This window comes from Barbatula barbatula, assembly GCF_947034865.1.
Source record: "Barbatula barbatula genome assembly, chromosome: 5".
NCBI lineage: Eukaryota > Metazoa > Chordata > Actinopteri > Cypriniformes > Nemacheilidae > Barbatula > Barbatula barbatula.
This window is the reverse complement of record NC_136769.1, coordinates 3,756,329-3,779,518: the sequence shown is the minus strand read 5'-3', so window position 1 is coordinate 3,779,518 and position 23,190 is coordinate 3,756,329. Positions and strand designations below refer to the sequence as shown.

The 23,190-nt window shown below is 48.3% G+C and overlaps 1 protein-coding gene across 3 annotated transcripts in view; it reads left to right on the top strand.

The window, feature by feature from the left end:
• The window catches only part of LOC306894593 (uncharacterized protein), a 79,996-nt gene that overhangs the window by 19,838 nt on the left and 36,968 nt on the right, over positions 1 to 23,190 (top strand). For all 3 annotated transcript variants that reach the window (XR_013786707.1, XM_079457267.1, XM_079457268.1), the window contains exons 6-11: positions 11,146 to 11,505; positions 13,870 to 13,956; positions 14,100 to 14,192; positions 14,583 to 14,657; positions 14,835 to 14,948; positions 15,022 to 15,153. Coding sequence is in view for 2 of the 3 variants with exons in the window: in XM_079457267.1 (XP_079313393.1) it covers positions 11,146 to 11,505; positions 13,870 to 13,956; positions 14,100 to 14,192; positions 14,583 to 14,657; positions 14,835 to 14,948; positions 15,022 to 15,153 (861 nt within the window). In the remaining variant the exon portion in view is untranslated. The remainder of the gene's footprint in view (positions 1 to 11,145; positions 11,506 to 13,869; positions 13,957 to 14,099; positions 14,193 to 14,582; positions 14,658 to 14,834; positions 14,949 to 15,021; positions 15,154 to 23,190) is intronic.

Genomic DNA, 23,190 nt, shown 5'->3' with positions numbered 1-23,190 from the left:
TAGGGATGTAGATGTGTGTTTGTGGACAGTAGAATAGATGTTTTATCTGTTGTTCTTGTTCTGCTGTAGAGATGTAGATGTGTGTCTGTGGACAGTAGAGTAGATGTTTATCTGTTGTTCTTGTTCTGCTGTAGAGATGTAGATGTGTGTTTGTGGACAGTAGAATAGATGTTTTATCTGTTGTTCTTGTTCTGCTGTAGAGATGTAGATGTGTGTTTGTGGACAGTAGAATAGATGTTTTATCTGTTGTTCTTGTTCTGCTGTAGAGATGTAGATGTGTGTGTGGACAGTAGAATAGATGTTTTATCTGTTGTTCTTGTTCTGCTGTAGGGATGTAGATGTGTGTGTGTGGACAGTAGAATAGATGTTTTATCTGTTGTTCTTGTTCTGCTGTAGAGATGTAGATGTGTGTCTGTGGACAGTAGAATAGATGTTTTATCTGTTGTTCTTGTTCTGCTGTAGAGATGTAGATGTGTGTGTGGACAGTAGAATAGATGTTTTATCTGTTGTTCTTGTTCTGCTGTAGAGATGTAGATGTGTGTGTGTGGACAGTAGAATAGATGTTTTATCTGTTGTTCTTGTTCTGCTGTAGAGATGTAGATGTGTGTTTGTGGACAGTAGAATAGATGTTTTATCTGTTGTTCTTGTTCTGCTGTAGAGATGTAGATGTGTGTGTGTGGACAGTAGAATAGATGTTTTATCTGTTGTTCTTGTTCTGCTGTAGAGATGTAGATGTGTGTGTGTGGACAGTAGAATAGATGTTTTATCTGTTGTTCTTGTGCTGCTGTAGAGATGTAGATGTGTGTGTGGACAGTAGAATAGATGTTTTATCTGTTGTTCTTGTTCTGCTGTAGAGATGTGGATGTGTGTGTGGACAGTAGAGTAGATGTTTTATCTGTTGTTCTTGTTCTGCTGTAGAGATGTAGATGTGTGTGTGGACAGTAGAGTAGATGTTTTATCTGTTGTTCTTGTTCTGCTGTAGAGATGTAGATGTTTGTGTGTGGACAGTAGAATAGATGTTTTATCTGTTGTTCTTGTGCTGCTGTAGAGATGTAGATGTGTGTGTGGACAGTAGAATAGATGTTTTATCTGTTGTTCTTGTGCTGCTGTAGAGATGTAGATGTGTGTGTGGACAGTAGAATAGATGTTTTATCTGTTGTTCTTGTTCTGCTGTAGAGATGTAGATGTGTGTGTGGACAGTAGAATAGATGTTTTATCTGTTGTTCTTGTTCTGCTGTAGAGATGTAGATGTGTGTGTGGACAGTAGAGTAGATGTTTTATCTGTTGTTCTTGTTCTGCTGTAGAGATGTAGATGTGTGTGTGGACAGTAGAGTAGATGTTTTATCTGTTGTTCTTGTTCTGCTGTAGAGATGTAGATGTTTGTGTGTGGACAGTAGAATAGATGTTTTATCTGTTGTTCTTGTTCTGCTGTAGAGATGTAGATGTTTGTGTGTGGACAGTAGAATAGATGTTTTATCTGTTGTTCTTGTTCTGCTGTAGAGATGTAGATGTGTGTTTGTGGACAGTAGAATAGATGTTTTATCTGTTGTTCTTGTTCTGCTGTAGAGATGTAGATGTGTGTTTGTGGACAGTAGAATAGATGTTTTATCTGTTGTTCTTGTTCTGCTGTAGAGATGTAGATGTGTGTGTGTGGACAGTAGAATAGATGTTTTATCTGTTGTTCTTGTTCTGCTGTAGAGATGTAGATGTGTGTGTGGACAGTAGAGTAGATGTTTTATCTGTTGTTCTTGTTCTGCTGTAGAGATGTAGATGTTTGTGTGTGGACAGTAGAATAGATGTTTTATCTGTTGTTCTTGTGCTGCTGTAGAGATGTAGATGTGTGTGTGGACAGTAGAGTAGATGTTTTATCTGTTGTTCTTGTTCTGCTGTAGAGATGTAGATGTTTGTGTGTGGACAGTAGAATAGATGTTTTATCTGTTGTTCTTGTGCTGCTGTAGAGATGTAGATGTGTGTGTGGACAGTAGAATAGATGTTTTATCTGTTGTTCTTGTTCTGCTGTAGAGATGTAGATGTGTGTGTGGACAGTAGAATAGATGTTTTATCTGTTGTTCTTGTTCTGCTGTAGAGATGTAGATGTGTGTGTGGACAGTAGAGTAGATGTTTTATCTGTTGTTCTTGTTCTGCTGTAGAGATGTAGATGTGTGTGTGGACAGTAGAGTAGATGTTTTATCTGTTGTTCTTGTTCTGCTGTAGAGATGTAGATGTTTGTGTGTGGACAGTAGAATAGATGTTTTATCTGTTGTTCTTGTTCTGCTGTAGAGATGTAGATGTGTGTTTGTGGACAGTAGAATAGATGTTTTATCTGTTGTTCTTGTTCTGCTGTAGAGATGTAGATGTGTGTGTGGACAGTAGAATAGATGTTTTATCTGTTGTTCTTGTTCTGATGTAGAGATGTAGATGTGTGTGTGTGGACAGTAGAATAGATGTTTTATCTGTCGTTCTTGTTCTGCTGTAGAGATGTAGATGTGTGTGTGGACAGTAGAGTAGATGTTTTATCTGTCGTTCTTGTGCTGCTGTAGAGATGTAGATGTGTGTGTGGACAGTAGAATAGATGTTTTATCTGTTGTTCTTGTTCTGATGTAGAGATGTAGATGTGTGTGTGTGGACAGTAGAATAGATGTTTTATCTGTTGTTCTTGTTCTGCTGTAGAGATGTAGATGTGTGTGTGGACAGTAGAGTAGATGTTTTATCTGTTGTTCTTGTTCTGCTGTAGAGATGTAGATGTGTGTGTGGACAGTAGAGTAGATGTTTTATCTGTTGTTCTTGTTCTGCTGTAGAGATGTAGATGTGTGTGTGGACAGTAGAATAAATGTTTTATCTGTTGTTCTTGTGCTGCTGTAGAGATGTAGATGTGTGTGTGGACAGTAGAATAGATGTTTTATCTGTTGTTCTTGTTCTGCTGTAGAGATGTAGATGTGTGTCTGTGGACAGTAGAATAGATGTTTTATCTGTTGTTCTTGTTCTGCTGTAGAGATGTAGATGTGTTTGTGGACAGTAGAATAGATGTTTTATCTGTTGTTCTTGTTCTGCTGTAGAGATGTAGATGTGTGTGTGGGCAGTAGAATAGATGTTTTATCTGTTGTTCTTGTTCTGCTGTAGAGATGTAGATGTGTGTGTGTGGAGAGTAGAATAGATGTTTTATCTGTTGTTCTTGTGCTGCTGTAGAGATGTAGATGTGTGTGTGGACAGTAGAGTAGATGTTTTATCTGTTGTTCTTGTTCTGCTGTAGAGATGTAGATGTGTGTGTGGACAGTAGAATAGATGTTTTATCTGTTGTTCTTGTGCTGATGTAGAGATGTAGATGTGTGTGTGTGGACAGTAGAATAGATGTTTTATCTGTTGTTCTTGTTCTGCTGTAGAGATGTGGATGTGTGTGTGGACAGTAGAATAAATGTTTTATCTGTTGTTCTTGTTCTGCTGTAGAGATGTAGATGTGTGTCTGTGGACAGTAGAATAGATGTTTTATCTGTTGTTCTTGTGCTGCTGTAGAGATGTAGATGTGTGTGTGGACAGTAGAATAGATGTTTTATCTGTTGTTCTTGTTCTGCTGTAGAGATGTGGATGTGTGTGTGGACAGTAGAATAAATGTTTTATCTGTTGTTCTTGTTCTGCTGTAGAGATGTAGATGTGTGTGTGGACAGTAGAATAGATGTTTTATCTGTTGTTTTTGTTCTGCTGTAGAGATGTAGATGTGTGTGTGGACAGTAGAATAAATGTTTTATCTGTTGTTCTTGTTCTGCTGTAGAGATGTAGATGTGTGTGTGTGGACAGTAGAATAGATGTTTTATCTGTTGTTCTTGTGCTGCTGTAGAGATGTAGATGTGTGTGTGTGGACAGTAGAATAGATGTTTTATCTGTTGTTCTTGTGCTGCTGTAGAGATGTAGATGTGTGTGTGTGGACAGTAGAATGGATGTTTTATCTGTTGTTCTTGTTCTGCTGTAGAGATATAGATGTGTTTGTGGACAGTAGAATGGATTTTTTATCTGTTGTTCTTGTTCTGCTGTAGAGATGTAGATGTGTGTGTGTGGACAGTAGAATAGATGTTTTATCTGTTGTTCTTGTGCTGCTGTAGAGATGTAGATGTGTGTGTGTGGACAGTAGAATAGATGTTTTATCTGTTGTTCTTGTTCTGCTGTAGAGATGTAGATGTGTGTGTGTGGACAGTAGAATAGATGTTTTATCTGTTGTTCTTGTGCTGCTGTAGAGATGTAGATGTGTGTGTGTGGACAGTAGAATGGATGTTTTATCTGTTGTTCTTGTTCTGCTGTAGAGATATAGATGTGTTTGTGGACAGTAGAATGGATTTTTTATCTGTTGTTCTTGTTCTGCTGTAGAGATGTAGATGTGTGTGTGGACAGTAGAATGGATGTTCCCTTTCTGTCGGTCTCTCGACGTTGTGTCGAAGCCGACAGATGGGGTTCGCCCTTGAGAACCAATCATCTCTGACTATTTTGAAAAGGCCAATGAAATTGGCGAATGAAATTTGCATGCCGGGCTCCGCCCCCAGATATCCGGGTATAAAAGGGGAGCCGGCGTGCTCATTCATTCACCTTTTGTGCTGAGGAGCCTGAGAGCATCTCGTGACTGCTGCAGCGGACGGCTATTGTCGTGGCAAGAAGGATACAACGTCTTGTTCCCTCCATCAGGGAACAGAGGTTACATACATAACCGAGACGTTCCCTTTCTGTCGGTCTCTCGACGTTGTGTCGAAGCTGACAGATGGGATTCCTATTGAAAACGCCACGGCACTAGCCGCGTCACAATCTCTAGCGAAGAGACGTTGACCGGCCTGGGCGAGCCACACGTGAGCACTATCGCGAAATTTGTAACCTTCAAGTGGGCAGGCAGGGGCTCCCAGAGCTTTTGGCAAAGATGAGTAGCCCCTGCCCTCTGACCTCAGACTGCCCCATTGGCGAGGGCCATCCAGTCGTAGGACCACTGGGTAAGCGCTGTTCCCTCAATGTGGACGTGCGCTACGGAGACCACTTCCCACCCTAGGGGGGAATACAGTGGAGACACCAACATGGTCTCACCAAATAGGGGAGAACTCATGGGAGGTATGTGCGGAATGCCGCAAGGTGGATGTCCACATGGGTGAGGTCATGGGTTGCCACGCGGGGAACCATCTCATGACGACGTCTCAGACGGAACCACCCTAGTGGGGGGTTACTACGTTTGGGGCACTAGGTCCGGTTAGAGCTATATGTAATAACTCAGCTTGATACCCGGCCATAGGCGGCAGGGCTGCTCCGCCGAGCCCGCCGCCCTGAGTGCTTATTGATGGATGGACGGATTGCCTATTCTTCACCCTTGGGGAAAGAAGGGAGGCAGCCCATAGCGCACTGATCCACCTAAGAAGGGGAATGGCGCTATGCGCAGGCGTACGCCCCACGACTGCTGGTCTCACCTGTTGGCAAGACTCGAGCTGCCGACTCCCCACGGAGGTTTGCAAGCCTCTGCGAGGTATAGCGTAGCCCAACCCGCAACTCTACAGATGTCTGCCAGAGAGGCGCACTGAGCCGATGCCCATGAGGAGGCCACACCCCGGGCGGAGTGTACCGTCACTCAAATGGGCACGGGCTAGGATCGGCACGCCGTAGTGACGGCGTGTGCGACCCCGCGACAACTCTCCTCGGAGACAGCACTCCCGTTGCTGGCCTCCATAACAGACAAGAGCTGCTCAGGGCCTTGCAGCCCTCCGTGTGGTTCGAGTAGAGGCGCAATGCGCTTACTGGACACCCCACGTACAGGTTGGGTCTTTCTCCTGGTGTGGGAGCGCCTGCAAGTTCACCACCTAGTCCCAAAGGGGGGCGGCGGAACTTTGGGCACGTAAGTCGGCCGGGGTCTCAGGATCACGTGAGAGTCACCGGGCCTGAATTTTGGCAATCGGTGGACACGGAATGCTTGCAGGTGCCTCACCCTCTGGATGGACTCGAGCCCCAGCAGGAGAGCCAACCCCCCTCGCAGAACGAGGAAGGGGCTCTCGGCAGGGCCCGAAAAAAGGGGACCCAAAGGTCCACCTTAAGGTCCCAAGAGGGTACGGGGCGCGGACCAGGCATTAGCCCCTCGCGCCCTAGAGGAACCTAATAATCAGGTCATGCCGCCCCAGAGGCTCACCAGCAACTGGTACGTGATAACCGCGACAGCGGGTACCCACGTTCCAATGTGGAAGGGGAGATTACTCCCCAGCCTCTCCTGCAATAGGACAGCACGTTCCTGAGCGAGCAATTCCGCGGGTCTTCTCCTCGAGAAGAGCAACAGGACGAGAAGGGGCGCCACTTAAAGGCATCCAGCCTTGTGGGCATGGCCCTTGCCTGAGTGACAGTCTCCACCACTGAGGGGGGGTAGGTCATCCAGGAACTCCTCGTCCCATCCAGGAGCCAGACCCAGAGGTCCGGCTCGAATGCCACAACGTGTCCATCCCCTGCGAGTAGGCCCTTCGCCAGGGGATTTGGCCAGGGGGAGTTGTCGTCAGGAGTATTAGCTCCGAGGACCAAGTGTAGTTGGGCCCGTAAGGCGCAACTAGCAGCACTTGATACTCCCTACCCAGACCTTGCACAGGACCTGCGCAATGAAGCTCACTGGGGGAAACGTAGTTCCGCTTGTCCCGCGGCCAGCTGCGCGCTAGGGCCTCCGTGTCGAGGGTGGAGCCTCGACCAGGGAGTGCCCAGCGGCACTGGGTGGTGTTCAGGGAGGCAACAGGTCCACCTGTACCCGCCCAAACCACACCCAAGCCGGCCGCAGTGGTGGAGTCGTCACTACCCACGAGGTGTCAACTGACGAGAGAGCGCTTGGCTGTCTGGTTCAGGACACCCGGTGGGCGTGTGATATGCAGGGGCCTTGCCACCTGCTGTCTCCACCAGGGGTGGAGTCGTCACTTCCCACGAGGCGTCAACTGACGAGAGAGCGCTTGGCTGTCTGGTTCAGGACACCCGGTGGGCGTGTGACATGCCGGGGCTTTTCCACCTGCTGTCTCCACTGGAGGCTGCGCGCGAGGGGGTCCTCGTCCAAGGAATGCCCAGCGGTACTGGGTGGTGTTCAGGGAGGCAACAGGTCCGCCTGTGCCCGCCCAAACCACACCCAGGCCAGCCCGCAGGGGTGGAGTCATCACTTCCCACGGGGTGTCAACTGACGAGAGAGCGCTTGGCTGTCTGGTTCAGGACACCCGGTGGGCGTGTGACATACAGGGGCTTTGCAACCAGCTGTCTCCACGGGAGGAGGCGTTCTTGGGCGAGTTGCGATGACTGCAGCGAGCGAATGCCACCCTGGGGTTTAGTACGCTACGCCGGTCGTGCTGTCCGGGCCAGTTTGCTGGCTCTGCACGAGAGGCCGGAGCCTCGTCAGTGCAAGCAGGACAGCTAGCAACTTGAAGGCAGTGATCTGCCAACACAGGCGGGGGCCCGTCCAGCGACCCGACACTGCGCGCCCGTTGCACACCGCACCCGCACCCCGTAGGGAGGCGTCTGTCGTTACCACGACCGGCCTCAAGACCTGCTCGGGGTTAGGATGCGACGGCAGCAGGCGTAATGACGATACGCCTACTGCCAGTGCGCCACGCTCTCCAGGGAACTCATCTCTGTTGTCAGTGCTGTGTGCGTCAACCCGAGGGGGACAGGCCACCCCCGAGGACACCATGCCCAGGAGCCTCTGAAACTGATTTCAGGGGACCGCTGGCTGCTGCCTGAAAGTTCAAGCAGCTCAGCACTGACTGTGCGTGCTCGTGAGCGAGCCCGCCGTCATGGAGACAGCGTTGAGTTCTCTACCAGGAAAAGGGGGAGCTCCGCGCCAGGGAGAGCTGCTCTCTTTGTCCCGGCTGACCAGTTACTGACATGCCAGCCCCTCGACAGTGCCGAGGGAACTGTACATGAGAGTACACGGTCAGTTGTCATGAACCACTCCTGGCGTCTGACAGACACCAGGACGCGCTTCTGCGCCTCCTGAACGGCACCCTTGCAAGGTGCAGCTCAAGGTATGCAGCGACCCCTGGTTTTGGGGATGATGAAGTGCGGCTGTAGAAGCCGCTGGACATCTCGGCCGAGGGGACGGTTCGATCGCCTTCGCCAGAGGGGTGGCAGCCCCGGCCTGGAGCACGGGAACATCCCTGCCTCTGCTGAGGTAAGAGGATGCCCGATGTCCGGCGGAGGTCTGGCGAACTGGATCGAATGCCGAGACGGACCACACTCCCAGCCACCGTGATGGTTTGAAATGCTAACCAAGCACCCAGGGACCTCACAGGGGGGCTGCGATCTGCTTCATCAACCCGCGGGGGTTGGTTCAATGACCCGGGGGGAACAGCTCCGCTAAATCACCTGCCAGGCGATGGCGCAGCTCGACGCACCGTCGAAGCGAGAGTGCTGAGGGCTGCTTTATACTCGTCATTGCGTGCCGCCACGACGCAACGTCGAGTTGCCGAACACCATCTTTCAGAGGGTGAGAGCGGCTGCAAGTGCGACCCAGAGAGAGACCTCTCCTTGTGAGAAGGTGGGCACTAGGCCCCCGAAGGGGCCCAGAAGGTGTTGGGACGCGGCAGGGACCGCCCCAGTCCGACCATCCAGCGACCAAGGCTGGGTCGGGCCCAATGGTCCTATCTCTCTAGGTGGTCCTTCTCTCGACGTCTTCCTCCGGGGGGCCACCTGCGGGGGCACCAGAACCGGAATCGACGCTGGAGAAGGCCAGGGCTGCTGGGGGCAGACCACGTGCGAGACCTCGACGGCCGAAAGGCGGCCGGGTCACAGCAGGCCGGTCTGTTTCTACACTGTCAAAAGACTGCTGGAGCAGTCCTTGACAGCGCCACCAATCAGCCGACCTTGCGAGAGGGGAGCCGGGAAAGTGGCCTTTCTCGACATCGCCCAACTGCGCAAGATTGAGTCCGAGGTATCTTTCCGGGCCACTGATGTGGACATCGTCCGACCCAGCCTGCGCTGCCACCGTTGTCCCCGGAGGGCCAGTCGGCGGCTGCACTAGCTGGGTCGGTCTTACCCTGTGGGGCTCTCTTTAGCGCCCTGGCCTGCAGGATGGCCATGGCGTAAGAGTGGAGGCAGCCTGGTCCACGGCACTGCCAGCCTCAACACCAGAGATGTCGAGACCTTACATGCCCTGGACGGTGAGTATAGGTCAAGCTCCCCAGGTGGCCGCCGTCTGCGGATACCCGCGACTGCATGCTCCACCCAGGGTGCATTGACATAGTCCCTAGCTGCCTCCCCGCCCCGAGGGAAGAGAGGGCGATAGAGTCAGCTAGACGGAAGCGCGCCGAAGGGGGCGCTCCAGGTCTTACTGAACTCCTTATGCAGCTCGGTAAAACTTGGCACTTGAGTCGGGCACGGCTTGGAGTCGCGCCCGAGCCCAATGTGCGAAGTACCCAGCCGCGAGCACCAGGGCTGCGGCGTACCGCAAATCGACGCTCACTGCGGTCCGAGCGAGCATGGCTGACATCTTGACGTCTGCTCTCACCTGTGCTCGACCTCCCGAGGGAGGGAGCTTCAGGGAATCGCCAGAGTCTGATGCCAGCAGGTCGCGCTCCGATGTTGCAAGAGACACCTCATCTCCACGGCTCGTGTCCGAGCGCATGGCTGAGGAATAAGATGGCTTAGGACCATCCTTGGGGAACTGCTAAACAAGCGAGACGGGGCGCGAGCGGTCCGCGAGCCGCGGCTGACGGATTAACGCTCACGATAGTCCCCACATCACCCTCGCTGCTCGCCGCCGCTGACGGCAGGGCCGTAGCCGCTGCGGTCACAGAACGGGAAGCAAACGAGGTGGTGGCTTGCTCTTGACAGAACATAGCCACCGTGACGCAACGTCTGAATAGCCATCCGCCCGCAGTGACGCAACGTCTGCCTAGACATCCAAGCGCAGTGACGCAACGTCTGGATAGCCATCCGCGCGCAGTGACGCAACGTCTGACTAGCCATCCGCGCGCAGTGACGCAACGTCTGAATAGCCATCCGCGCGCAGTGCGGGCAGGAAGAATCCACGAGGCTGCCACAGTGGTCGGACCCCCGAACACCTGCGGCAACCACCGTGTCCGTCCCCGTCCTCGATGAGTGTACTGCACCCAAGAGATCAGCAGGCAATGCCACGCTGAGGAAATTGCTCTTTTAGAAAAATACCTCAGGAACTGCCAGGACGCCCAGGGGAATCTCCGCTGCACCGCGTCGTAGAAATCGGCAATTCGAAGAATGTCATCAGATGCGAAGGCTCCGAAGAACAAAATGTCAATGAATGAGCACGCCGGCTCCCCTTTTATACCCGGATATCCGGGGGCGGAGCCCGGCATGCAAATTTCATTCGCCAATTTCATTGGCCTTTTCAAAATAGTCAGAGATGATTGGTTCTCAAGGGCGAACCCCATCTGTCGGCTTCGACACAACGTCGAGAGACCGACAGAAAGGGAACTAAAGATGAACAGCTGTTAAACAGCACCAGTAAAGAGAGAATCAGATCCTACATCACTTTCATTTGTGTCTTACTGACAGTTTTGAGAAGCAAACATTTTCTCTGTGATCAGTTTTGTGCTGCAGGAATTCAACATCATGTAAATCACATTTAGTGACAATCAGCACTGTGTTGCCAGATTGGGCTGGACCCACACAGTTTTGACTTTGATTATGCAGGTAAAAGTTGGTTTGGACGAGTTTTCAGCATCATGTTTAAGATGCAACTGACAGTCTGCTCCTGTTCTGCTTCTGTTCTTCCTGTATCTCTCACACTGGAGCTTCATTTGTGTCACACTTGACTTTAGATCCGGTGTCACGCCTGCTTTGAGAGATCCTCATCTCATGTGTAACTGAAAGATGGTCAGATGTTTTTGAAAATAAGCCTTTAGTGACAATGCAGAGAGTTTTCAGGCGGTAAAGGTACTGAACTAAATATTGATCAAACATTTTGGACGTGTCTTTTGGTTTGTTTTGGACGGGAAGCAAAGAGCTGTAACTGGCAACACTGGATCAGTAACAAAACTAAATGTTTCTCTAAAATGTAAAGAAGCAGATGTTCAATTAAGGCTGATATTAATATATTTCATCATATTATTACAGGGTTCAAAAATGATTATGCAGAAATTAACCTTTACTTTTATTTTGCCTTTGAAATTATATCACATCAGATATTTATGTATTTTCAAGGTTCAAGGTTCACAGTGGTCTATTCTTGTGATCTGGTTGTTCCTCTGGGAGGTTCAGTGCTTCTGCCCTGGTTTAATAAAGAACCCTTAGAAGAAGAAATAAAGAAGGTGGAATGGAGAAAATCAGGATTACAGGAACCAGTGTTTGTGTATCAAGATGGAGATATTGGACCAGCGGTCCAGCATGAGGATTATCATGATAAAGTTAATTTCATCACTGACGACATTAAATATGGAAATTTCTCTCTCCTGCTGAAGAATGTGAGACAAGAAGATGAAGGACAATATACATGTATAGTTAACAGACGACAGAGATCTGAAGCTTTTTCAGTCAGCACAACACTGGAACCAAGACTACTAGGTAAGTCAACAGATAAGTATTCAAGATTATTGTATAATTCATGAGTTTGATTTTATTTAATATAGTTGAGTAATTTCTCAAAACTGTAACCACAACATCAAAACAACAAACCACATTACATAGATATTGATATGAATACAGATCTGATTCCACAAACCCTGTCATGTGCTTTAGGGGAATATTTCGGGCCTTACTTACTTCAAAAAAAAGTGTAACTATTTTACACGGCGGCCAATTAGTGTGAACGTGTATGACGTGAGAGTAAAAAACATACTACGTTCACACACAAAACAAAATATGTATTTGTGGTCTGTGAAAAAGAATGATTTACAGAAAATATGAATCTCGAAAAGGCTGAACTCCTAGTAAAAGCATTTAAGAAAGTTCATAGTTGGAATAATCTCTCAGAAGAGAACAGACAATGCAGGAATCAAACCTTGGCAATGAACCCCGATATTTGAAAGAAAAGTGAGATTACAGGAAGTTCCTCAGACTTTCCTTTAATCTTGTTTGAGTGAAAAGAACAATTCATAGTGCTAGACAGACGACTCCTGGGAAAGATGGGTTGGGTTTTAATATGTTTGCACACATGACAGATAACACACTGGGAATAGTATTAAAATTGTTTAACCTTATATGGGATACTGTAAGCAAGCAATAATAATACCTATTCTTTAGTCAGGAAAGGACCCATCAGATCCATCTAGCTACAGATCTATTGCATTTACTTCTCATTTATGTACAATTATGGAATTAATGATAACAGAAAGACTAGATGGGTACTTTTTCTGAATAAAATGTGAGAGATGCTTTGTGGCAAGCCGTGGAACTGGGCAGTAGGGTGATAACACATTAAGCCATAAAGGAATCTAACCTATCCTCATTTCTCTACGATGTTCCTATGCAGAGATATACATATTGCTAAACGGTTGCTAGGCTAATGTGTTTGGTTGCTATGGGCGTGGCATGAAATCTGCACTAGATAATACTCTAACCTATGAATGAAACAACAAAAACACAGACACCTTCATTTCTCCTGTTTTATTCTCACGGAAGACATTCGTCACTGGAAGACGAAGTAAGATTATTAATTGACTGCAAAGACTGAATCTCTGACAGAATTCATCCAGTTATTATGGATCTTTCAGTGTGGAATTGAACTGAGCTTGATGTGATTCACAGAAGACGCTTTATGGTTTCTTATTGTTCCTTTACGGTTTATGTCATATATATATATATATATATATATGTGTGAAATTGATCAATTAAGTGTTACATGGTTCCAAAAGTGTTGTATAAGGGAGCTGGAACATTATTATTTAGTATTTCCAAAGTGCATTTCAGAAGTGTATACAGAGTTTTATGCTCATTTTGAACTCCAAACGAGTAAGAGGAAAAATATACTAATATACTACAGCCATGTGCTCAACACAACAGACAAACTAACAAAACTGAGCTGATCAGACCAAAATCCTGATAAATATCTTGTGTAGCTTCAAGTTCATTTATAGTTTCCTGAAGACACATGATATTTTAGAGTTAAATGCATTTTTATGTTTGTATAATAAACAATTGTGTGTCTCCGCTATACAAACTCCTGAACACATCGCTGTACCACACAAGACAAACTACAAGAACATTTTCTACTTTACAACATAACACAACTGTAACTGACATTACTTACAGTTAAAGTGTCTTTCAATGTGACATTTCATTCATTCATTAATATAATTTATTTGGTCTACATAATATTAAATAAAAATATATAAATGTAAAAAACATTTTTACAAAATGTAACACTAAGATACAACACATGCAGGCTAGAGGAGAACAAGTGTGTGTTTTCTCATTGCTCTCAACACGACTGTGATGAAATGAACAAGTTTAATAAAATAATGCAGATCAGTCAAACTGAAGATTATTAAACTACTGAAGAAGTGTCTGGTTTTGATACGGACAGACAGAGTCATGATGTCAATCATATCAGCTCTAATAATCACAATATAAATCTTTCTCTCACATGTTATTGCTGAAATATTACTTGTGTTACATAAAAAAATGTCTTGGAAAGAGTGAAACCCTGAAAATAGTTATTATTGATTTGATTCTTTCTTTACGTTAACAAACATGTTTGTGGTTAAAGTTTTAGCAAGTATGTTTTGATAAAATTTATCTGTAATAATATTACAGTAACTCTGCTGGTGTAAAAATTACTCATAATGCATCTGATGTCTGTTAACATTCATGAAAACAAACAAAAAAATGTTATTTCCTGAAATGGAAGGGAGGTATACATGTTAATAAACTGTTTTATGAACGTTATATTATCTTTATTGTTGTTGTACTTTCTGTTTTCAATTATAGATTCAGTTTACCGTCTTCAGATGTTTCTGGTCTTCTGTCCAAATCTCATCATGTGTTTTGCTTTTGTCTTCTGGGGTGTTTCTGAAGGTCAGTGTTTATAATATTTATATCACACAGTATATTCACTACATATCTGTTCATTCTACAGTAAAGAATCAAAACCTGTTTGTTTTCAGTTAGAAACAAAGTTCTTTAATGTTTGTCATCATTAATATGTGTTTGTGTTTCAGGATCTGTGAGTGAGACGGTCTGTTGTTGTGCTCTTCATATTCTCAGACCTCTCCTGTTACTCTGGACGGCTCCATATATAAATGACTTTAAAGGTTTGATGTTTGTTTGTGTATCAGAGAGTTTGTTTACAGAATAAATTATATTATGAGGGGTCAGCTGTGGCCTGGTGGTTAGAGTGTTGGGCTTGTGATCAGAAGGTTGCCGGTTCTAATCTCAGTGCCAGCAGGTCATGACTGAAGTGCCCTTGAGCAAGACACCTTACCCCTGATTGCTCTGCAGTAATGTGCCAATGTAAAAGAAAAAACTACCTGTAAGTCACTTTGGATAAAAGTGTCTGCCAAATGAATAAATGTATTATGTAAATGAAAATTTTATGAGATATTCTCAATCTGTTCTCACTCTTAATGCATAACTAAAGCTTTTTATAATCTCTCTATGAATGACTTTATAAATGAAACAATGACATGTTTTCTGTTTTACAGACAGAAATAAAACACTGATTCAGGAATACAGTTATGTTGCAGAATATTTTGTTTTGACAGCTGTTGTTTATTCAGGTAAACAAAACCAACACACTTTACAGACATTATCATGAACACATTATATTGTGGATTTACAGTTTCTACTGTCAGAATTACAGTGAGACACATATTATTATAAAGGATTTTCACTCAATAATGTATTTATTCTACTAATAAAGTAGAATTGTAAATGTTATCTTCTCTGTCTTTCAGCTCTTTTTGCAAATACTTGGCAGAAACTTCAGAATTTCGCAGTATTTGACAGAGTCTTGATAATAATCCTCTATGCTCTCATGTTTGTGTGCTTCTCCTGCAAAGCCGTTTACTGTAAGTGTTTCTGTATGAATATCTGTATGAGTAATGTTATTCAATCACGTCAATATTAATATTTCTCTTATAGTTTTAGCTGCAAAGGTTGGAAACAGAAGTGGAAAAATAACAAAAATATTTGACATTGTTGCTGATCTGACTTTTGAACTTATGCCGACATTACAATTCATCCTTCTGTTCTACACATTTGCATCCAAAGGAGGTGAGTTCACATTTATCACTGATCTGGATTCATTGAATGCTTTATTTTCATTGAGAATCAAGTGTGTGTGGATCATAAAACTCATTAAATGTATTTGTGCTGATCTTTAATGCAACAAATCTTTAAAGCTGTCGAGTCAATTCAAACAGAAGCGCTGCAGCGGTCTCTGTATCTCCAGACCTGTAACTAAAGCAGTGAAGTAAAGATTAAATCAATTCATGTGACGTCCAGATAAACCACAACTATTCCCGTAGAATTCAGTTGAATTTATTCAATGATCTTTGTCTCAGTAAAAAATGAACTACAGAATCTCTGCTTATTTCAGTATTTATACAATAATATTGTGCGGGTTAATAATCTATAATCACATCTATACTGAAGTTAAATGTGTATTTTATTCTGTTCTCTTGAGTGTGGATAATCTCACTATTTTCTACTGTCACACACTTATTGACAGGACAGAGTATATGAATAGATTTAAAACTTTAAATAAAAGGATAATGTATATAATCTGGCCTTAGAGTGAAAGCGATCTGCTTTATGGCTTTATGTGGATGTGAGAACATTGAGTGGGCAGTCGTGGTCATGGTTAGAGAGTCGGACTTGTGACCAGAAAGTTGCCAGTTCGATCCTCAGGGCCGGCAGGTAACGACAGAGGTGCCCTTGAGCAAGGCACCTGACCCCTACTTGCTCCTCGGGCGCTGCAGTGATAGCTGCCCACTGCTCCGGGTGTACATGTGTTCACCACTTGCTGTACTTGTGTTCACTACTCTCTGGATGGGTTAAATGCAGAGGGCACATTTCAGGTATGGTTCTCCATAACTGACAAATAGGTCACTTTCACTTTCAAATGTTTGTTGTTCCTACATGGGAGAAGCTCATCTTCAGGGAAACACTGTTATTATCTGACAACACAACAAAACATTGCATTAGTGACACATCTGATGATATTAAAACAGTACAAACCAAAACAACAACACAAGTTTTAGTTTTTTAAGTGTTTCAACATTTTAAAGTTTCTTGATTCTCAATCTGCCCGACTCAAGATTCTGTGCTCAGAAAAACAGACTCACCCGAAACCAGAAGTGATGTGTTTCCCAAAACTACTGTGAGCAAACTACTGTCACAAGTTCTGGGATTGACACACAGTCCACAGATTCAGTGTTTCCTGAAGGCATTGTTTTAATAAACAGCATCGTGAAGTTGAAATGAAATAAACTGTATGAAATACACTTTATGAAATAAACTTTATGAAATACACTTTATGAAATACACTTTATGAAATACACTTAATGAAATACACTTTATTGTCCCCCAGGGGGGAAACACGTGTTGGACTCAAGGTGTTTACATTGACAAAAACTTTAAAAAGACATAAATTACAAATTCAACAATATAAAATAAAAATAAATAAATAGCATACATTCATTCATCATTAAACATTGTTATTGAAATAGTTAAAAAAGACATTTTTAAATACTTTCTGACGATTATACCTTAACATTGGGAGTCTGTATCTTCTTCCAGAAGGTAACAATCGTACTCAGTATGTCAAACATGAAGTGGGTCAGCTAATATTTTATGTGCTTCTCTGAGAACAGACTGTTCATACATTGAATCAAATCTTTCTCCTCGTGGTCTTCATCGCTATTTTCACCAAACATGCCAGGTTACGTATTACCTGAACTATAAAGTTACCAAACCAAACCGATATACCACATCTGATTATACTCTCTATAACCGCCTTATAAAACAACCACATGATTTTCTGGTCCACTGCATAAAACCTTTATCTACAGAGAAAATAAAATCTGTTACGGTGTGTGGACAGAACCCAAGCGCAGGCAGACTTGATATAAAAATCACAAAACTTTATTAAAACAAAAGACCCTCGATGGGGAAAACATGAACTAAAACAAGACAGTAAACAAAAGCCTCCCTCAAGGGGACAAAACAAACCAAGTCCTTAGAATAATAAATCAATAATCCACAAACTTTGAACAGGAACAGGAACACGGGTAATCCAGACAGACGAAGGGTAAATGTGCCAAAGTGAGCAAAATGCAAAATGAACCGACAAGAGACAGAGGGAAACTGGGGCTTGATAAGGGGAAACACTAACAAGGACTGATGACACAGGGAGAGTGGCGGCAGGTGACATGGATGAAACACTAAGGGAAAGCTAACAGGAGGATTGCACGAGGCAGGTGAGGGGACTGAAACACTAAGGGAAAGATGGATCAGGGCTGGAGACAAGACTAACACTAATGGACTGCTAACAGGGAAACAAGGGGGCGGGGCTAAAGGATGTGACACCGGAGAGAGAGCATGGCTTCTCAAACCAAAACAATGCTCTTTCTCCACACAAAACACATGGGACTGACATGATCCTGCCACAAGACTCGAAAACCAAGACAAGGGGAGGCAGGATCATGACAAAATCTTTGCTGCACACGAGAACAAACTGTATCCACGTGAGTCCCTCAACTAAGTGTGTTATCCAGATGAATACCAAGGTACCTGTAAGAACACACTTGATGTTCCATTAATAAGCACTGGTGTGTGATCCCCTATTGATCTAGGATCTCTTCTGTCTTTATTGCGTTTAAAATACAGTGATTTGAATCACACCGCTCTTTAAACCGTGATACCTCTGCTGAGTAAACTGACCAATCAGTGTTCTCATACAGGACACTAAGTATCGCTGTCTCATCTGAGAATTTCACAATAAAGTTATTTTGCTCACAACTTGAACACTCACTAGTTTACGTGTAAAAAGGAGGGGGGAGCTTACACAGCCCTGTGGTACACCTGTACTGATACCTTTTTAGCTCAGATAAAGTATGAATGACTCTAACCTGTTGAGTCTGATTAGTCAAGAATACCACAAGTTAAAAAGGGATTCAGATCAAACGTCTTCGTTTTCTGAATTAAAAGATGGGACTTTTCGAAATAAGTGACAGTGTTAACATCATCTGATGTACTACGACCCTGCCTGTATGCAAATTGTAATGGATCAAGCAAAGAATTAACTTCTGTTCCCTTTCTGTCGGTCTCTCGACGTTGTGTCGAAGCCGACAGATGGGGTTCGCCCTTGAGAACCAATCATCTCTGACTATTTTGAAAAGGCCAATGAAATTGGCGAATGAAATTTGCATGCCGGGCTCCGCCCCCGGATATCCGGGTATAAAAGGGGAGCCGGCGTGCTCATTCATTGACCTTTTGTTCTTCGGAGCCTTCGCATCTGATGACATTCTTCGAATTGCCGATTTCTACGACGCGGTGCAGCGGAGATTCCCCTGGGCGTCCTGGCAGTTCCTGAGGTATTTTTCTAAAAGAGCAATTTCCTCAGCGTGGCATTGCCTGCTGATCTCTTGGGTGCAGTACACTCATCGAGGACGGGGACGGACACGGTGGTTGCCGCAGGTGTTCGGGGGTCCGACCACTGTGGCAGCCTCGTGGATTCTTCCTGCCCGCACTGCGCGCGGATGGCTATTCAGACGTTGCGTCACTGCGCGCGGATGGCTAGTCAGACGTTGCGTCACTGCGCGCGGATGGCTATCCAGACGTTGCGTCACTGCGCTTGGATGTCTAGGCAGACGTTGCGTCACTGCGGGCGGATGGCTATTCAGACGTTGCGTCACGGTGGCTATGTTCTGTCAAGAGCAAGCCACCACCTCGTTTGCTTCCCGTTCTGTGACCGCAGCGGCTACGGCCCTGCCGTCAGCGGCGGCGAGCAGCGAGGGTGATGTGGGGACTATCGTGAGCGTTAATCCGTCAGCCGCGGCTCGCGGACCGCTCGCGCCCCGTCTCGCTTGTTTAGTAGTTCCCCAAGGATGGTCCTAAGCCATCTTATTCCTCAGCCATGCGCTCGGACACGAGCCATGGAGATGAGGTGTCTCTTGCAACATCGGAGCGCGACCTGCTGGCATCAGACTCTGGCGATTCCCTGAAGCTCCCTCCCTTGGGAGGTCGAGCACAGGTGAGAGCAGATGTCAAGATGTCAGCCATGCTCGCTCGGACCGCCGTGAGCGCCGGTTTGCGGTGCGCCGCAGCCCTGATGCTCGCGGCTGGGTACTTCGCACATTGGGCCCGGGTGCGACTCCACGCCGTGCCCGGCTCAAGTGCCAAGTTTTACCGAGCTGCATAAGGAGTTCAGTAAGACCTGGAGCGTCCCCTTCGGCGCGCTTTTCGTCTAGCTGGCTCTATCGCCCTCTCTTCCCTCGGCGCGGGGAGGCGGCTAGGGACTATGTCAATGCACCCTGGGTGGAGCATGCAGTCGCGGGTATCCGCAGACGGCGGCCACCTTGGGAGCTTGACCTAGACTCACCGTCCACGGCATGTAAGGTCTCGACATCCCTGGTGTTGAGGCTGGCAGTGCCGTGGGCCAAGCTGCCTCCACTCTCACGCCATGGCCATCCTGCAGGCCAGGGCGCTAAAGAGAGCCCCACGGGGTAAGACCGACCCAAGTAGGGCTGCCGCCGACTGGCCCTCCGGGGACCGCGGTGGCAGCGCAGGCTGGGTCGGACGATGTCCACATCAGTGGCCCGGAAAGATGCCTCGGACCCAATCTTGCGCAGGGGGGCGATGTCGAGAAAGGCCACTTTCCGACTCCCCTCTCGCAAGGTCGGCTGATTGGTGGCGCTGTCAAGGACTGCTCCAGCAGCCTTTTGACAGTGTAGAAACAGACCGGCCTGCTGTGACCCGGCCGCCTTTCGGCCGTCGAGGTCTCGCACGTGGTCTGCCCCCAGCAGCCCTGGCCTTCTCCAGCGTCGACTCCGGTTCTGGTGCCCCCACAGGTGGCCCCCCGGAGGAAGACGTCGAGAGAAGGACCACCTAGAGAGATTGAACCATCGGGCCCGACCCAGCCTTGGTTGCTGGATGGTCGGACTGGGGCGGTCCCTGCCACGTCCCAAACACCTTCTGGGCCCCTTCGGGGGCCTAGTGCCCGCATTCTCACAAGGAGAGGTCTCTCTCTGGGTCGCACTTGCAGCCGCTCTCACCCTCTGGAAGATGGTGTTCGGCAACTCGACGTTGCGTCGTGGCGGCACGCAATGACGAGTATAAAGCAGCACTCTCGCTTCGACGGTGCGTCGAGCTGCGCCATCGCCTGGCAGGTGATTTAGCAGAACCGTTCCCCCCCGGGGGGACCAGCACTGCTAGTCATTGAACCAACCCCCGCGGGTTGATGAAGCAGATCGCAGCCCCCCCCTGTGAGGTCCCTGGGTGCTTGGTTAGCATTTCAAACCATCACGGTGGCTGGGAGTGTGGTCAGTCTCGGCATTCGATCCAGTTCGCCAGACCTCCGCCGGACTTCGGGCATCCTCTTACCTCAGCAGAGGCAGGGATGTTCCCGTGCTCCAGGCCGGGGCTGCCACCCCTCTGGCGAAGGCGATCGAACCGTCCCCTCGGCCGAGATGTCCAGTGGCTTCTACAGCCGCACTTCATCATCCCCAAAACCAGGGGTCGCTGCATACCTTGAGCAGCACCTTGCAAGGGTGCCGTTCAGGAGGCGCAGAAGCGCGTCCTGGTGTCTGTCAGACGCCAGGAGTGGTTCATAACAACTGACCGTACTCTCATGTACAGTTCCCTCGACACTGTCGATGGGCTGGCATGTCAGTAAGGGGTCAGCCGGGAAAAAGAGGGCAGCTCTCCCTGGCGCGGAGCTCCCCTTTTCCTGGTAGAGAACTCAACACTGTCTCCATGACCGCGTGCTCGCTCACGAGCACGCACAGTCAGTGCTGAGCTGCTTGAACTGTCAGGCAGCAGCCAGCGGTCCCCTGAAATCAGTTTTAGAGGCTCCTGGGCATGGTGTCCTCGGGGGTGGCCTGTCCCCCTCGGGTTGATGCACATGGGACCGCGACAGCACTGACTACAGAGATGAGTTCCCTGGAGAGCGTGGCGCACTGGCAGTAGGCGTATCGTCATTACGCCTGCTGCCGTCGCATCCTAACCCCGAGCAGGTCTTGAGGCTGGTCGTGGTAACGACAGACGCCTCCCTACAGGGTGCGGGTGTGGTGTGCAACGGGCGCGCAGTGTCGGGTCGCTGGACGGGCCCCCGCCTGCGTTGGCAGATCACTGCCTTCAAGTTGCTAGCTGTCCTGCTTGCACTGATGAGGCTCGGGCCTCTCTTGCAGAGCCAGCATACTGGCCCGGACAGCACGACCGGCGTAGCGTACTAAACCTCAGGGTGGCATTCGCTCGCTGCAGTCATCGCAACTCGCCCAAAACGCCTCCTCCCGTGGAGACAGCAGGTGGCAAAGCCCCTGCAGGTCACATGCCCACCGGGTGTCCTGAACCAGACAGCCAAGCGCTCTCTCGTCAGTTGACACCCCGTGGGAAGTGATGACTCCACCCCTGCGGGCTGGCCTGGGTGTGGTTTGGGCGGGCACAGGGGAAACTGTTGCCTCCCTGAACACCACCCAGTACCGCTGGGCATTCCTTGGACGAGGACCCCCTCGACACGGAGGCCCTAGCGTGCAGCCTCCAGTGGAGACAGCAGGTGGAAAAACCCCGGCATGTCACACGCCCACCGGGTGTCCTGAACCAGACAGCCAAGCGCTCGCTTGGTCAGTTGACGCCTCATGGGTAGTGACGACTCCACCACTGCGGCCGGCTTGGGTGTGGTTTGGGCGGGCACAGGTGGACCTGTTGCCTCCCTGAACACCACCCAGTGCCGCTGGGCACTCCCTGGTCGAGGTTCCCCCCTCGACACGGAGGCCCTAGCGCGCAGCTGGCCGCGGGACAAGCGGAACTACGTTTCCCCCAGTGAGCTTCATTGCGCAGGTCCTGTGCAAGGTCTGGGTAGGGAGTATCAAGTGCTGCTAGTTGCACCTTACGGGCCCAACTACACTTGGTCCTCGGAGCTAATACTCCTGACGACATCTCACCCTGGCCAAATCCCCTGGCGAAGGGCCTACTCGCAGAAGATGGAGACGTTGTGGCATTCGAGCCGGACCTCTGGGTCTGGCTCCTGGATGGGACGAGGAGTTCCTGGATGACCTACCCCCCTCAGTGGTGGAGACTGTCACTCAGGCAAGGGCCATGCCCACAAGGCTGGATGCCTTTAAGTGGCGCCCATTCTCGTCCTGGTGCTCTTCTCGAGGAGAAGACCCGCAGAATTGCTCGCTCAGGAACGTGCTGTCCTATTGCAGGAGAGGCTGGGGAGTAATCTCCCCTTCCACATTGGAACGTGGGTACCCGCTGTCGCGGTTATCACGTACCAGTTGCTGGTGAGCCTCTGGGGCGGCATGACCTGATTATTAGGTTCCTCTAGGGCGTGAGGGGCTAAGGCCTCGTCCGCGCCCCGTACCCTCTTGGGACCTTAAGGTGGACCTTTGGGTCCCCTTTTTTCGGGCCCTGCCGAGAGCCCCTTCCTCGTTCTGCGAGGGGGGTTGACTCTCCTGCTGGGGCTCGAGTCCATCCAGAGGGTGAGGCACCTGCAAGCATTCCGTGTCCACCGATTGCCAAAATTCAGGCCCGGTGACTCTCACGTGATCCTGAGACCCCGGCCAACTTACGTGCCCAAAGTTCCGCCGCCCCCCTTTGGGACTAGGTGGTGAACTTGCAGGCGCTCCCACACCGGGAGAAAGACCCAACCTGTACGTGGGGTGTCCAGTAAGCGCATTGCGCCTCTACTCAAACCACACGGAGGGCTTCAAGGCCCTGAGCAGCTCTTGTCTGTTATGGAGGTCAGCAACGGGAGTGCTGTCTCTGAGGAGAGTTGTCGCGCTGGGTCGCACACGCCGTCACTACGGCGTGCCGATCCTAGCCCGTGCCCATTTGAGTGACGGTACACTCCGCTCGGGGTGTGACCTCCTCGTGGGCATCGGCTTAGTGCGCCTCTCTGGCAGACATCTGTAGAGTTGCGGGTTGGGCTACGCTATACCTCGCAGAGGCTTGCAACCTCCGTGGGGAGTCGGCAGCTCCAGTCTTGCCAACAGGTGAGACCAGCAGTCGTAGGGCGTACGCCTGCGCATAGCGCCATTCCCCTTCTTAGGTGGATCAGTGCGCTATGGGCTGCCTCCCTTCTTTCCC